The sequence below is a fragment of the Diorhabda sublineata genome, chromosome 4, assembly GCF_026230105.1.
Source record: "Diorhabda sublineata isolate icDioSubl1.1 chromosome 4, icDioSubl1.1, whole genome shotgun sequence".
NCBI classification, from domain to species: Eukaryota; Metazoa; Arthropoda; class Insecta; order Coleoptera; family Chrysomelidae; genus Diorhabda; species Diorhabda sublineata.
In genome coordinates this window covers 35716454-35734679 of record NC_079477.1, presented here as the reverse complement: position 1 = coordinate 35734679, position 18226 = coordinate 35716454, and the positions used below count along the sequence as shown (strand labels likewise).

At 30.1% G+C, this 18226-nt stretch overlaps 1 protein-coding gene across 1 annotated transcript in view; it reads right to left on the bottom strand.

Moving 5' to 3' along the window:
• Positions 1-18226, bottom strand: part of LOC130443302 (nuclear receptor-binding protein homolog) — a 45800-nt gene that overhangs the window by 20445 nt on the left and 7129 nt on the right. Inside the window, exons 2-3 of the mRNA XM_056777867.1 lie at positions 7450-7674; positions 1773-1903 (exon numbers count right to left, since the gene is read on the bottom strand). Coding sequence (XP_056633845.1) covers positions 1773-1903; positions 7450-7674 — 356 coding nt within the window. The remainder of the gene's footprint in view (positions 1-1772; positions 1904-7449; positions 7675-18226) is intronic.

Genomic DNA, 18226 nt, shown 5'->3' with positions numbered 1-18226 from the left:
TACGAAGGTAGTACGGAATATACAGGAAATTCATGAAAATTGATTATTTAGTGGATATCGCGCGGAAATATGCGTTAAATTCGCGCGATCTTTAACGCGCTACATAAAAACCTAAGTTTTTTTGGAAAATCTTCCTTGTATACCAGAGGAATGGGGAATATTTGGAAAATTCCGTGAAAAATACAAGAAAATCGTTTATAAAAAACCTAGTTTTTTTTCAGAAAACTTCAATATATATAACAGGGGAAAAGGAAATGTTTGGAAAATTCAAGTAAATGGTTTATAAAGTGGATTTCGCGGAAAAATGTGCGTTACATTCGCGCGAACTTTAACGCGCGACATAAAAACCCCAGTTTTTATAGAAAATCCTCAAGATTTACCAGGGGCGGGAGAAATATTTAGAAAATTCAGTCGAAAATACAAGAAAATTAATTATACAGTAGATTTCACGTAAATTGTCAACGCGCCTTATGGAAACTCAAGTTTTTCCAGAAAATCCTCAAGATTTACCAGGGGCGTAGGAAATATTTAGAAAATTTGATGGAAAATACGAGAAAATAGAGTACAAAAGTAGATTTCGCGCGAAAATATGCGTTAAATTCGCGCGAACTTTAACGCGCGACAAAAGAATTCAAATATTTATCGTTCGACTTGAAAACATCGCTTTTAAGATGATTCATTGTAAAAAGTGATAAATAACCTACAAAAACTACGAGGGGAATACGCAATATATGCAAAATGAATGTCGCACGTTGATAAAAGTCAAATTCGCGCGATAATAATTTAGAAATATCAACACGAAAATGAAATTTCGAGTAAACTTCCAAATTTTGTATTTAAAGTCCCTATATATGTCTACAAATATTTTTCTATGGTTCAAACTTTTACATTCTTCAGTTATGTATGAACGAATTTGTGAAAAAAATTAATAATTACGAGGTGAATACGAAATATTTCTAATGATCACAAAAAAAAAACGAGAAAATCTATTATCGCGCGTTAAACGAGCGACCAAATCGCGCGATTTGGATCGCCCCCGCATAAAAAACGTTCGATTTTTCTTTTACACTCAACAATCTCAAAAATCGTCTCATTTTTTTAAAAATAAATCGTTACGTAAAGTGGGGAGGAAAGAGGTTAAAAAAAAACGATAGGGGGGAATATCTGGCAACGCTGCTTCACGAACGCCGTCCAATCTCAAATCGCTGCAAACTGCTAAAGAAAAATCCAACGAAAAAAATTTCGAACGAGAAAAAACGAAGAAACCAAAAAATAAAATTTCAAAAAAAAAAAAATAAAAAAAAAAACGCGGCGGCGATCTGTAACGCTCGCGATCCGATTCAATTTACGACCAAACGCGTCAATTTCGAACGCCACCTACCGGACAAATCGAAAGCGAAACAGATCGACCGAAATATTGTACATACGAGGGGCGTTTCGAAAATTATCGACGGACGCTACAAGGATACTTACCTTGCGATACTGAACGGTAAATAAATAATGGGAAAAAATAATAATAAAAAATAGAAAGATAAATAAAAAAAAAATTCGACCACAATTTGTCCATTTACATACTTACAAACGACTGGACATTGTGGCGAATTTCAATCGATAAAACAACTTACGAACTAAGCATTTCAAGAACATTGCGATACATCGAAAAATACCCTTAAGAGCTAAAAGAGAATTCGGGGAAAATATATTTTCTTTTTAATTTTTTTTTTTCGAGGAAAAAAACGTGTTTTTTCGACGATTTTCTACGAGATATTTACCTGAGAGCCGAGAGGATTTGCGTACACCATCTCCTCCAGGCTTGCAGGGGTAGTTTCTTGACGTTTCGTTTGGTCCTCTTCAGGAATTGTTTCAAAGAACCCGACGACATGTATTCCGTTATGAATATCACCTGGAAACAACCCGGGGATTACCAGGCGGTATTCGATTTTGGCGTTACACGGTTTTAGCGCCGATGATTGAGAAAAAAATTGTTTTTTAATAAAATGAGATCATAATTTGGCTCATAGCTCCTGAAATTTTGAAAATTGAGTTTTTTGCTTCGGCTCTATCTATTCTCGAAAGATTGCTCTATAAATGAGTCAAAGTTTCAAGTTTCTAGTCCAACTGGTTTGAAATATACAGGGTCTCAAAAATGACTTATTTTTTTTTCAATTCTAAATATTAGGAGCCACTAATTTAGCTCATAGCTCCTGAAATTTTGAAAATTGAGTTTTTTGCTTCGGCTCTATCTATTCTCGAAAGATTGCTTTATAAATGTGTCAAAGTTTCAAGTTTCTATTGCAACTGGTTTGAAATATACAAGGTCTCAAAAATGACTTATTTTTTTTTCTATTCTAAATATTAGAAGCCACTAATTTAACTCATAGCTCCCGAAATTTTGAAAATTGAGTTTTTTTGCTTCGGCTCTATCTATTCTCGAAAGATTGCTCTGTAAATGAGTCAAAGTTTCAAGTTTCTACTGCAACTGGTTTGTAATATACAGGATCTCAAAAATGACATTTCTTTTTCAATTCTAAATATTATGAGCCACTAATTTAGCTCATAGCTCCTGAAATTTTGAAAATTGAGTTTTTTGCTTCGGCTCTATCTGTTCTCGAAAGATTTCTCTATAAATGAGTCAAAGTTTCAAGTTTCTACTGCAACTGGATTGAAATATAAAGGGTCTCAAAATGACTTATTTCTTTTTCAATTCTAAATATTATGAGCCACTAATTTAGCTCGTAGCTTCCGAAATTTTGAAAATTGAGTTTTTTTGCTTCGGCTCTATCTATTCTCGAAAGATTGCTTTATAAATGAGTCAAAGTTTCAAGTTTCTACTGCAACTGGATTGAAATATAGAGGGTCTCAAAATGACTTATTTCTTTTTCAATTCTAAATATTATGAGCCACTAATTTAGCTCGTAGCTTCCGAAATTTTGAAAATTGAGTTTTTTTGCTTCGGCTCTATCTATTCTCGAAAGATTGCTTTATAAATGTGTCAAAGTTTCAAGTTTCTATTGCAACTGGTTTGAAATATACAAGGTCTCAAAAATGACTTATTTTTTTTCTATTCTAAATATTAGAAGCCACTAATTTAACTCATAGCTCCCGAAATTTTGAAAATTGAGTTTTTTTGCTTCGGCTCTATCTATTCTCGAAAGATTGCTCTGTAAATGAGTCAAAGTTTCAAGTTTCTACTGCAACTGGTTTGTAATATACAGGATCTCAAAAATGACTTATTTCTTTTTCAATTCTAAATATTATGAGCCACTAATTTAGCTCATAGCTCCTGAAATTTTGAAAATTGAGTTTTTTGCTTCGGCTCTATCTGTTCTCGAAAGATTTCTCTATAAATGAGTCAAAGTTTCAAGTTTCTAGTCCAACTGGTTTGAAATATACGGGGTCTCAAAAATGACTTATTTTTTTTTCAATTCTAAATATTAGGAGCCACTAATTTAGCTCATAGCTCCTGAAATTTTGAAAATTGAGTTTTTTTGCTTCCGCTATATCTATTCTCGAAATATTGCTCTATAAATGAGTCAAAGTTTCAAGTTTCTACTGCAACTGGTTTGTAATATACAGGATCTCAAAAATGACTTATTTCTTTTTCAATTCTAAATATTATGAGCCACTAATTTAGCTCATAGCTCCCGAAATTTTGAAAATTGAGTTTTTTGCTTCGGCTCTATCTATTCTCGAAAGATTGCTTTATAAATGAGTCAAAGTTTCAAGTTTCTACTGCAACTGGATTGAAATATAAAGGGTCTCAAAATGACTTATTTCTTTTTCAATTCTAAATATTATGAGCCACTAATTTAGCTCGTAGCTTCCGAAATTTTGAAAATTGAGTTTTTTGCTTCGGCTCTATCTATTCTCGAAAGATTGCTCTGTAAATGAGTCAAAGTTTCAAGTTTCTACTGCAACTGGTTTGTAATATACAGGATCTCAAAAATGACTTATTTCTTTTTCAATTCTAAATATTATGAGCCACTAATTTAGCTCATAGCTCCTGAAATTTTGAAAATTGAGTTTTTTGCTTCGGCTCTATCTGTTCTCGAAAGATTTCTCTATAAATGAGTCAAAGTTTCAAGTTTCTAGTCCAACTGGTTTGAAATATACGGGGTCTCAAAAATGACTTATTTTTTTTTCAATTCTAAATATTAGGAGCCACTAATTTAGCTCATAGCTCCTGAAATTTTGAAAATTGAGTTTTTTTGCTTCCGCTATATCTATTCTCGAAATATTGCTCTATAAATGAGTCAAAGTTTCAAGTTTCTACTGCAACTGGTTTGTAATATACAGGATCTCAAAAATGACTTATTTCTTTTTCAATTCTAAATATTATGAGCCACTAATTTAGCTCATAGCTCCCGAAATTTTGAAAATTGAGTTTTTTGCTTCGGCTCTATCTATTCTCGAAAGATTTCTCTATAAATGAGTCAAAGTTTCAAGTTTCTAGTCCAACTGGTTTGAAATATACAGGGTCTCAAAAATGACTTATTTTTTTTTCAATTCTAAATATTAGGAGCCACTAATTTAGCTCATAGCTCCTGAAATTTTGAAAATTGAGTTTTTTGCTTCGGCTCTATCTATTCTCGAAAGATTGCTTTATAAATGTGTCAAAGTTTCAAGTTTCTATTGCAACTGGTTTGAAATATACAAGGTCTCAAAAATGACTTATTTTTTTTTCTATTCTAAATATTAGAAGCCACTAATTTAACTCATAGCTCCCGAAATTTTGAAAATTGAGTTTTTTTGCTTCGGCTCTATCTATTCTCGAAAGATTGCTCTGTAAATGAGTCAAAGTTTCAAGTTTCTACTGCAACTGGTTTGTAATATACAGGATCTCAAAAATGACATTTCTTTTTCAATTCTAAATATTATGAGCCACTAATTTAGCTCATAGCTCCTGAAATTTTGAAAATTGAGTTTTTTGCTTCGGCTCTATCTGTTCTCGAAAGATTTCTCTATAAATGAGTCAAAGTTTCAAGTTTCTACTGCAACTGGATTGAAATATAAAGGGTCTCAAAATGACTTATTTCTTTTTCAATTCTAAATATTATGAGCCACTAATTTAGCTCGTAGCTTCCGAAATTTTGAAAATTGAGTTTTTTTGCTTCGGCTCTATCTATTCTCGAAAGATTGCTTTATAAATGAGTCAAAGTTTCAAGTTTCTACTGCAACTGGATTGAAATATAGAGGGTCTCAAAATGACTTATTTCTTTTTCAATTCTAAATATTATGAGCCACTAATTTAGCTCGTAGCTTCCGAAATTTTGAAAATTGAGTTTTTTTGCTTCGGCTCTATCTATTCTCGAAAGATTGCTTTATAAATGTGTCAAAGTTTCAAGTTTCTATTGCAACTGGTTTGAAATATACAAGGTCTCAAAAATGACTTATTTTTTTTCTATTCTAAATATTAGAAGCCACTAATTTAACTCATAGCTCCCGAAATTTTGAAAATTGAGTTTTTTTGCTTCGGCTCTATCTATTCTCGAAAGATTGCTCTGTAAATGAGTCAAAGTTTCAAGTTTCTACTGCAACTGGTTTGTAATATACAGGATCTCAAAAATGACTTATTTCTTTTTCAATTCTAAATATTATGAGCCACTAATTTAGCTCATAGCTCCTGAAATTTTGAAAATTGAGTTTTTTGCTTCGGCTCTATCTGTTCTCGAAAGATTTCTCTATAAATGAGTCAAAGTTTCAAGTTTCTAGTCCAACTGGTTTGAAATATACGGGGTCTCAAAAATGACTTATTTTTTTTTCAATTCTAAATATTAGGAGCCACTAATTTAGCTCATAGCTCCTGAAATTTTGAAAATTGAGTTTTTTTGCTTCCGCTATATCTATTCTCGAAATATTGCTCTATAAATGAGTCAAAGTTTCAAGTTTCTACTGCAACTGGTTTGTAATATACAGGATCTCAAAAATGACTTATTTCTTTTTCAATTCTAAATATTATGAGCCACTAATTTAGCTCATAGCTCCCGAAATTTTGAAAATTGAGTTTTTTGCTTCGGCTCTATCTATTCTCGAAAGATTGCTTTATAAATGAGTCAAAGTTTCAAGTTTCTACTGCAACTGGATTGAAATATAAAGGGTCTCAAAATGACTTATTTCTTTTTCAATTCTAAATATTATGAGCCACTAATTTAGCTCGTAGCTTCCGAAATTTTGAAAATTGAGTTTTTTGCTTCGGCTCTATCTATTCTCGAAAGATTGCTTTATAAATGTGTCAAAGTTTCAAGTTTCTATTGCAACTGGTTTGAAATATACAAGGTCTCAAAAATGACTTATTTTTTTTCTATTCTAAATATTAGAAGCCACTAATTTAACTCATAGCTCCCGAAATTTTGAAAATTGAGTTTTTTTGCTTCGGCTCTATCTATTCTCGAAAGATTGCTTTATAAATGTGTCAAAGTTTCAAGTTTCTATTGCAACTGGTTTGAAATATACAAGGTCTCAAAAATGACTTATTTTTTTTCTATTCTAAATATTAGAAGCCACTAATTTAACTCATAGCTCCCGAAATTTTGAAAATTGAGTTTTTTTGCTTCGGCTCTATCTATTCTCGAAAGATTGCTCTGTAAATGAGTCAAAGTTTCAAGTTTCTACTGCAACTGGTTTGTAATATACAGGATCTCAAAAATGACTTATTTCTTTTTCAATTCTAAATATTATGAGCCACTAATTTAGCTCATAGCTCCTGAAATTTTGAAAATTGAGTTTTTTGCTTCGGCTCTATCTGTTCTCGAAAGATTTCTCTATAAATGAGTCAAAGTTTCAAGTTTCTAGTCCAACTGGTTTGAAATATACGGGGTCTCAAAAATGACTTATTTTTTTTTCAATTCTAAATATTAGGAGCCACTAATTTAGCTCATAGCTCCTGAAATTTTGAAAATTGAGTTTTTTTGCTTCCGCTATATCTATTCTCGAAATATTGCTCTATAAATGAGTCAAAGTTTCAAGTTTCTACTGCAACTGGTTTGTAATATACAGGATCTCAAAAATGACTTATTTCTTTTTCAATTCTAAATATTATGAGCCACTAATTTAGCTCATAGCTCCCGAAATTTTGAAAATTGAGTTTTTTGCTTCGGCTCTATCTATTCTCGAAAGATTGCTTTATAAATGAGTCAAAGTTTCAAGTTTCTACTGCAACTGGATTGAAATATAAAGGGTCTCAAAATGACTTATTTCTTTTTCAATTCTAAATATTATGAGCCACTAATTTAGCTCGTAGCTTCCGAAATTTTGAAAATTGAGTTTTTTGCTTCGGCTCTATCTATTCTCGAAAGATTGCTTTATAAATGAGTCAAAGTTTCAAGTTTCTACTGCAACTGGTTTGAAATATAGAGGGTCGCAAAAATGACTTATTTTTTTTTAATGAATAAATAAAAAAATATTTTTTGTATCGGGTGAAAATAGTGATTTAAATAAAAATTAACTCACTCGAGGTTTATCGTTATGCGTATCCGTCCAATATCTGTGGAATTTAACGATATTAGGATGCTCTAATTGGGTGAGATTTTCGAAAATCAACTGGATCTTTTCCTCTTGATTTTTGAAATTTTTCCTTTCGGAAAATTGCACTTCGTTCCATACTACTTCGACGCCTTCCTCCGTATCCATTGCTAAATAGGCGCTATCTATACCGGGAACATCTCTTTGCTCGACCTTTATAGAAAAATAAATAAATAAATAACATTAACCTGTTAACGCGCTGTATAATTTTAAACGACAAGTCATTAAATTCATCCTTTCTATTCAATAAAATCAGTTAGACGACTTAATGAGCGATTGCAGAAGACTTTCTATTTACTTTTTAATATCAAAAATACAACAGAAACATTCACAAAGTGAAACTGCATCCAACGAAAAGATTTTACCCGACTTTCAATATCCATTATCAATGTTAATAGCGTGTATTTCAAAGAATATTAAGAAATCTATGTGTTTTTATACTAAAATCGAAAAAAAAACTTTAGTTTCGATCACAGAACATTCTACGATATATTAGAACATTTTACGATGTTTCCAAACGTTTTAAACAATTTTTGTCAACATTTTTTGGACATACGCAACTTTTTGAATCATTGCAGAACTTATCGACCACCCCCGTATGCTTTGGAACATAACGAAACGTCACGGAATATTTCACGATGTATTGAAACGTTTTGGAATGTGCCTGTTTACATTTCTGCATTTACTCAAGTTTTTAGAATCATTGTAGAGCTTTTAGAGTAACCCTCGTATGTTTTAGAGCATAATAAAACGTCACACAGCGTTCTAAGATGTATTAGAACATTTTACGATGTTCCAAAACGTTCTAAAAAGTTTTTGATTTGACATTTTTTGGACATACGTAACTTTTTGAATAATTGTAGAGCTTATCGACCACCTCCCGTATGTTTTGGAACATAAGGATACGTCACATAACATTCCACGATGTATCGGAACGTTTTATCATGTTTCAAAATCTTTTGGAATGTGTTTGTTTGCATTTTTGAACAAACTAAGTTTTTGAATCATTGTAGAACTTTTCGACTGACTCTAGTATGATTAAGAACATTATAGAACGATCACGGAACAATATACGATGTTTCAGAACATATTAAAATATCGCGAGAATGTTCTAATTTGTTCTAGATGTTGTTCAAAACATTCTAAATCACTCCCGATGTTCTAGAACATTATAAAACTTCATGGAACAATCCTCGACGTTTTGAAACATTGCAGGGTGTCACGAAAATGTTCTTAACTGTTCTAGATCTATTGAAAACGTTCTAATTTGTTCTAGATCTATTGAAAACTCTCTAATTTGTTCTAGATGTTGTTCAAAACATTCTAAATCACTCCCGATGTTCTAGAACATTATAAAACTTCATGGAACAATCTACGACGTTTTGAAACATTGCAGAGTATCACGAAAATGTTCTTTACTGTTTTAGATTTATTGAAAACGTTCTAATTTGTTCTAGATCTATTGAAAACTCTCTAATTTGTTCTAGATCTATTGAAAACTCTCTAATTTGTTCTAGATGTTGTTCAAAACATTCTAAATAACTCCCGATGTTCTAGAACATTATAAAACTTCATGGAACAATCCTCGACGTTTTGAAACATTGCTGAGTATCACGAAAATGTTCTTTACTGTTTTAGATTTATTGAAAACGTTCTAATTTGTTCTAGACAATTTATAGAACGTTCTAAATCACTCTGGATGTTCTAGAACATTCCAAAGCTTCATAGAACAATCTACGAATGTTTTGAGAGATTTCAAATAATTTTTGAGTATGTTCTTGGATATTTTGGAGTGAACCGACTGAATTTGGAAACGTTCAAACCTATAGCAATGAAAAAAAAAAAGATTTTGAACGTTTTCATTTATTTTTGCTTCAATGTAAAGGTCGCGCTTAGAAAAATTCAAGGTCTCGCCTGCTCGGCCGGTTATTCGCGCAATTGATCCTTATGACCGATATAAAATATTGCAGCCCGGCGTCTGTTACGGCACGAAAACGAAAAATATTTTTTTGGATAATGGCCAATGAACGACGATGCCTCGTTAGTTTATTTCGACTGCATAAATTTATTAATCGAGCGATTTCAAATGGAAGCTAAATAATAAAATATTTGTCCCGTTCTGTATCAGTTAGAGGCGTAAGTACATCCAGTATAGTATTTACAAAATATTGAAAATATAATCCGGGATGCTTGGAATAAGAAAATAATCAAGAATATCCCAAAGAAACGGATTTATGAATTATAGTGTGAACAAAACAAAAGAAATTTTGAAAAAAAAATCATTCTATCAGAAAAAAAATTCTAAAGAGCATATTTTCGAAAATATCGAGCTCATATTCTAGAAGGGTCTTCCTGAAAGACCAACGAATAAAGAAAAAAATCAGGAATATCCCAAAGAAACGGATTTCTGAGATATAGTGTGAACAAAACAAAAGGAATTTTGAAAAAAAAACATTCTATCAGCAAACAAATTCTAAAGAGCATATTTTCGAAAATATCGAGCTCATATTCTAGAAGGGTCTTCCTGAAAGACCAACGAATAAAGAAAAAAATCAGGAATATCCCAAAGAAACGGATTTCTGAGATATAGTATGAACAAAACAAAAGGAAATTTGAAAAAAACATTCTATCAGCAAACAAATTCTAAAGAGCATATTTTCGAAAATATCGAGCTCATATTCTAGAAGGGTCTTCCTGAAAGACCAACGAATAAAGAAAAAAATGAGGAATATCCCAAAGAAACAGATTTCTGAGATATAGTGTGAACAAAACAAAAGGAATTTTGAAAAAAAAACATTCTATCAGCAAAAAAATTCTAAAGAGCATATTTTCGAAAATATCGAGCTCATATTCTAGAAGGGTCTTCCTGAAAGACCAACGAATAAAGAAAAAAATGAGGAATATCCCAAAGAAACGGATTTCTGAGATATAGTGTGAACAAAACAAAAGGAATTTTGAAAAAAAAAACATTCTATCAGCAAAAAAATTCTAAAGAGCATATTTTCGAAAATATCGAGCTCATATTCTAGAAGGGTCTTCCTGAAAGACCAACGAATAAAGAAAAAAATGAGGAATATCCCAAAGAAACGGATTTCTGAGATATAGTATGAACAAAACAAAAGGAATTTTGAAAAAAAAACATTCTATCAGCAAAAAAATTCTAAAGAGCATATTTTCGAAAATATCGAGCTCATATTCTAGAAGGGTCTTCCTGAAAGACCAACGAATAAAGAAAAAAATGAGGAATATCCCAAAGAAACGGATTTCTGAGATATAGTGTGAACAAAACAAAAGGAATTTTGAAAAAAAAAACATTCTATCAGCAAAAAAATTCTAAAGAGCATATTTTCGAAAATATCGAGCTCATATTCTAGAAGGGTCTTCCTGAAAGACCAACGAATAAAGAAAAAAATCAGGAATATCCCAAAGAAACGGATTTCTGAGATATAGTATGAACAAAACAAAAGGAATTTTGAAAAAAAAACATTCTATCAGCAAAAAAATTCTAAAGAGCATATTTTCGAAAATATCGAGCTCATATTCTAGAAGGGCCTTCCTGAAAGACCAACGAATAAAGAAAAAAATCAGGAATATCCCAAAGAAACGGATTTCTGAGATATAGTATGAACAAAACAAAAGGAAATTTGAAAAAAACATTCTATCAGCAAACAAATTCTAAAGAGCATATTTTCGAAAATATCGAGCTCATATTCTAGAAGGGCCTTCCTGAAAGACCAACGAATAAAGAAAAAAATCAGGAATATCCCAAAGAAACGGATTTATGAGATATAGTGTGAACAATATTAAAAAAAATTCAAAAAAACTTTGCATTGTACAAAAAATGGTACAGAACGTATTTTCGAAAATATCGAGAACAAATTTTGACACAAATAATCCAGATGTATCAAATGAAGAATAAAAAAATTGAAGAAGACTGAAAATAGAGGAATTTTTAAAATACGTAGCTTCAAAAACCGAGGTCAACATCAACATCTATACACACAAAAGTATCTCATTATCAGAAATCCCATAAAAAAATTTTTCCAATAATTTCATCGACGTAATTTTAAAAATATTTCCATTTTCGATCGGCGCCGCTCCGTTGGCGACAACATAATACGCGCCTGATTAACTGCGTAACGAAATTCATTTTCTATTATCAGTTAATTATAGTTATACAACCAGATAGCACGTTCATCTCAAGGTAAAGCCTAACAAATATTTTTCCAAATTTATTACGCGCAAATAAATTCGTTTATCTGCACAAATCGCTCACCCTATACGAAAACACACTTCGACTGGAAAATAGAAGAAGAAAAAGAAGAAGAAACGAAAAATATTTCGCAATTTATTCTATTTTAGCGAAGGTATGTCGTGCTGGGGTGAATGCACTTGAAGTGATATGACTCACGAGATAGAGATTTTTGGAAAGAGGTTAATGCGATTGCGTGGTTACGACTCGGTTGGGTAGATACATTTTTTACTATTTACTAATTTATTCATAACAAACAATTCATAGAAAAAGTACTAGAATTATTTTTATAAAAATTAATTGTATGAAATTTTGATTTTCTTCTTATATATTTACGTAAAATTCATAATAAATTTTTTTATCTTGACGATGTTTTTATTACTACAACAAAAATTGATGATCTTTTCGTGTAAATTTTTTATTTTTATGTTTATATTGATGAAACTGGAAGAGTTTTTAAAAAAATTAAAGTTTTAATCTGTGGTAGTTAATGTCTGTACCATCTTTTACTAAAACCTCGTTTAAATGCATTTATATAAATGGTTAGTTGGCAATCTAGACGGGTTGCTCTGTTGAAACTTTATATAAATTACAGACTGAAATATTTCTCTATGCGTTTTAGAAATTTAATTCGAAAGAATTTTTTGAAATTATGCTGTATGGGGCGTCATAACTAAATGTTATTTGGAAATTCCTATAGACCACATTTTCGAAAATATCAAGCTTATATTCTAAAAAAATATTCCCGAAGGATCAATTTACTGAGAAAAAAAACCAAGAATACTCGAAACGAAAGAATTTCTGAGTTACAGTATGTGTAAGTAAAACAAAATGTCAAAAAACCTTCTATTATACAAAAAATTCTAGACCATATTTTCGAAAATATAGAGCTCATATTCTAGAAAAGTATTCTTGAAGGATCAATTTACTGAGAAAAAAACCAAGAATACTCGGAACGAAAGAATTTATGAGATACAGTGTGTGTAAGTAAAACAAAATGTCGAAAAAACCTTCTATTATATAAAAAATCCTACAGACCTTATTTTCCAAAATATAGAGCTCATATTCTAGAAAAGTATTCCTGAAGGATCAAATTACTAAGAAAAAAAATCGAAATCAATCGAAACGAAAGAATTTCTGAGATAAAGTATTAGCAAGTAAAACAAAATGTCAAAAAAACCTTCTATTATATAAAAAATCCTACAGACCTTATTTTCCTAAATATAGAGCTCATATTCTAGAAAAGTATTCTTGAAGGATCAATTTACTGAGAAAAAAACCAAGAATACTCGGAACGAAAGAATTTATGAGATACAGTGTGTGTAAGTAAAACAAAATGTCGAAAAAACCTTCTATTATATAAAAAATTCTACAGACCTTATTTTCCTAAATATAGAGCTAATATTCTAGAAAAGTATTCCTGAAGGATCAAATTACTAAGAAAAAAAATCGAAATCAATCGAAACGAAAGAATTTCTGAGATAAAGTATTAGCAAGTAAAACAAAATGTCAAAAAAACCTTCTATTATATAAAAAATTCTACAGACCTTATTTTCCTAAATATAGAGCTCATATTCTAGAAAAGTATTCTTGAAGGATCAATTTACTGAGAAAAAAACCAAGAATACTCGGAACGAAAGAATTTATGAGATACAGTGTGTGTAAGTAAAACAAAATGTCGAAAAAACCTTCTATTATATAAAAAATCCTACAGACCTTATTTTCCAAAATATAGAGCTAATATTCTAGAAAAGTATTCCTGAAGGATCAAATTACTAAGAAAAAAAATCGAAATCAATCGAAACGAAAGAATTTCTGAGATAAAGTATTAGCAAGTAAAACAAAATGTCAAAAAAACCTTCTATTATATAAAAAATTCTACAGACCTTATTTTCCTAAATATAGAGCTCATATTCTAGAAAAGTATTCTTGAAGGATCAATTTACTGAGAAAAAAACCAAGAATACTCGGAACGAAAGAATTTATGAGATACAGTGTGTGTAAGTAAAACAAAATGTCGAAAAAACCTTCTATTATATAAAAAATCCTACAGACCTTATTTTCCAAAATATAGAGCTAATATTCTAGAAAAGTATTCCTGAAGGATCAAATTACTAAGAAAAAAAATCGAAATCAATCGAAACGAAAGAATTTCTGAGATAAAGTATTAGCAAGTAAAACAAAATGTCAAAAAAACCTTCTATTATATAAAAAATTCTACAGACCTTATTTTCCTAAATATAGAGCTCATATTCTAGAAAAGTATTCTTGAAGGATCAATTTACTGAGAAAAAAACCAAGAATACTCGGAACGAAAGAATTTATGAGATACAGTGTGTGTAAGTAAAACAAAATGTCGAAAAAACCTTCTATTATATAAAAAATCCTACAGACCTTATTTTCCAAAATATAGAGCTAATATTCTAGAAAAGTATTCCTGAAGGATCAAATTACTAAGAAAAAAAATCGAAATCAATCGAAACGAAAGAATTTCTGAGATAAAGTATTAGCAAGTAAAACAAAATGTCAAAAAAACCTTCTATTATATAAAAAATTCTACAGACCTTATTTTCCTAAATATAGAGCTCATATTCTAGAAAAGTATTCTTGAAGGATCAATTTACTGAGAAAAAAACCAAGAATACTCGGAACGAAAGAATTTATGAGATACAGTGTGTGTAAGTAAAACAAAATGTCAAAAAAACCTTCTATTATATAAAAAATCCTACAGACCTTATTTTCCTAAATATAGAGCTCATATTCTAGAAAAGTATTCTTGAAGGATCAATTTACTGAGAAAAAAACCAAGAATACTCGGAACGAAAGAATTTATGAGATACAGTGTGTGTAAGTAAAACAAAATGTCGAAAAAACCTTCTATTATATAAAAAATCCTACAGACCTTATTTTCCAAAATATAGAGCTCATATTCTAGAAAAGTATTCCTGAAGGATCAAATTACTAAGAAAAAAAATCGAAATCAATCGAAACGAAAGAATTTCTGAGATAAAGTATTAGCAAGTAAAACAAAATGTCAAAAAAACCTTCTATTATATAAAAAATTCTACAGACCTTATTTTCCTAAATATAGAGCTCATATTCTAGAAAAGTATTCTTGAAGGATCAATTTACTGAGAAAAAAACCAAGAATACTCGGAACGAAAGAATTTATGAGATACAGTGTGTGTAAGTAAAACAAAATGTCGAAAAAACCTTCTATTATATAAAAAATCCTACAGACCTTATTTTCCAAAATATAGAGCTAATATTCTAGAAAAGTATTCCTGAAGGATCAAATTACTAAGAAAAAAAATCGAAATCAATCGAAACGAAAGAATTTCTGAGATAAAGTATTAGCAAGTAAAACAAAATGTCAAAAAAACCTTCTATTATATAAAAAATCCTACAGACCATATTTTCCAAAATATAGAGCTCATATTCTAGAAAAGTATTCCTGAAGGATCAAATTACCAAGAAAAAAAATCGAAATCAATCGAAACGAAAGAATTTCTGAGATAAAGTATTAGCAAGTAAAACAAAATGTCAAAAAAACCTTCTATTATATAAAAAATCCTACAGACCATATTTTCGAAAATATAGAGCTCATATTCTAGAAAAGTATTCCTGAAGGATCAAATTACTAAGAAAAAAAATCGAAATCAATCGAAACGAAAGAATTTCTGAGATAAAGTATTAGCAAGTAAAACAAAATGTCAAAAAAACCTTCTATTATATAAAAAATTCTACAGACCTTATTTTCCTAAATATAGAGCTCATATTCTAGAAAAGTATTCTTGAAGGATCAATTTACTGAGAAAAAAACCAAGAATACTCGGAACGAAAGAATTTATGAGATACAGTGTGTGTAAGTAAAACAAAATGTCAAAAAAACCTTCTATTATATAAAAAATCCTACAGACCTTATTTTCCTAAATATAGAGCTCATATTCTAGAAAAGTATTCTTGAAGGATCAATTTACTGAGAAAAAAACCAAGAATACTCGGAACGAAAGAATTTATGAGATACAGTGTGTGTAAGTAAAACAAAATGTCGAAAAAACCTTCTATTATATAAAAAATCCTACAGACCTTATTTTCCAAAATATAGAGCTCATATTCTAGAAAAGTATTCCTGAAGGATCAAATTACTAAGAAAAAAAATCGAAATCAATCGAAACGAAAGAATTTCTGAGATAAAGTATTAGCAAGTAAAACAAAATGTCAAAAAAACCTTCTATTATATAAAAAATTCTACAGACCTTATTTTCCTAAATATAGAGCTCATATTCTAGAAAAGTATTCTTGAAGGATCAATTTACTGAGAAAAAAACCAAGAATACTCGGAACGAAAGAATTTATGAGATACAGTGTGTGTAAGTAAAACAAAATGTCGAAAAAACCTTCTATTATATAAAAAATCCTACAGACCTTATTTTCCAAAATATAGAGCTAATATTCTAGAAAAGTATTCCTGAAGGATCAAATTACTAAGAAAAAAAATCGAAATCAATCGAAACGAAAGAATTTCTGAGATAAAGTATTAGCAAGTAAAACAAAATGTCAAAAAAACCTTCTATTATATAAAAAATCCTACAGACCATATTTTCCAAAATATAGAGCTCATATTCTAGAAAAGTATTCCTGAAGGATCAAATTACCAAGAAAAAAAATCGAAATCAATCGAAACGAAAGAATTTCTGAGATAAAGTATTAGCAAGTAAAACAAAATGTCAAAAAAACCTTCTATTATATAAAAAATCCTACAGACCATATTTTCGAAAATATAGAGCTCATATTCTAGAAAAGTATTCCTGAAGGATCAAATTACTAAGAAAAAAAATCGAAATCAATCGAAACGAAGGAATTTCTGAGATAAAGTATTAGCAAGTAAAACAAAATGTCAAAAAAACCTTCTATTATATAAAAAATCCTACAGACCATATTTTCCAAAATATAGAGCTCATATTCTAGGAAAGTATTCCTGAAGGACAAATTACTAAGAAAAAAAATCGAAATCAATCGAAACGAAAGAATTTCTGAGATAAAGTATGAGCAAGTAAAACAAAATGTCAAAAAAACCTTCTATTATATAAAAAATCCTACAGACCTTATTTTCCTAAATATAGAGCTCATATTCTAGAAAAGTATTCCTGAAGGATCAAATTACTAAGAAAAAAAATCGAAATCAATCGAAACGAAGGAATTTCTGAGATAAAGTATTAGCAAGTAAAACAAAATGTCAAAAAAACCTTCTATTATATAAAAAATCCTACAGACCATATTTTCGAAAAAATCAAACTCATATTCTAGAAAACTATTCCCGAAGGATGACTCAACAAGGATAAAAAATGAAAAGTTCCAAATGTTAAAGAATTTCTGAGATATAATATAAACAATAAGAAAAATATATATTTCATACATATATATATATTACATACTATAATTTCTCAAAAAACATTTTGTACTCGTATACATTCCAAATTAAATACTCTCCCTGTATACATATTATATTCAGCTTTCGAACTGTTTCATTACCAAAAAAATTCGATAATAATACAATACAAACCTCATTTTATCAAAAACAAACATCGGTACGTCGATAAATATATTTAAAACAAAACAAACAATTTTTAAATAAGAATCCCAGTAGATTTTGAAAGTTAACAAGGCCACGATTTTTTGAGCATTGACCTTGAAAGCCTTGTAAATTAATACTCTATTTTTTAGAATCGAAAACGACGAATATCAAAACAATATTATGTTTTATAAAAAGACGACAAACAAAAAACTGTAAATTGATATTTCCACAGGGTATTTCGCAAATAATTTTACTGGCCAATTTGAAACTACGAATGTTTCATTATATAAATCATTGAGAGCAATTTTTCAATTTAATCCACGTCCTCTTTATATACATAAAAAACATTCAAATTTTCCTTTTCGAAACGATATAATAGAGCACAATACGAGGGATAATCGAAAAATATACAACCGTATACAAAATTTATAATTTACATTCCTGAAAACGGTAATAGATGGCGCGCGGAAGAGCTGTCGTCATTCATAAATCACGTACATCATATATGACCAGCCGTTTCGTGCGTCGTACGTCACAAACGTCAATTAAAACATAGAACAAATGACGGACGACAAATAACAGTTGACGCATGTCATTTATGACGTTAGTGATGCCGAACGTCGTCCGGTGGTTGTGTTTTGAACCCAGTTTCGGCTTCGTCGTGCTTCTTCAGTACTGAATAGAATGTTATTTACATTGTAATCGTTTTAACCTGAATTTAGAAAGGGCGGACGTGATTTATCGATATCGAAAAATAAAAAAGTCCGATAAGAAAAACGCGTCGATGATTTTGTTTGTAAACAAATTATTTTTCACGAATAAACTGAAAATAAGTTGGTATAAAACGGCGCGGAAGTTTCTGGAATTATCTAGAA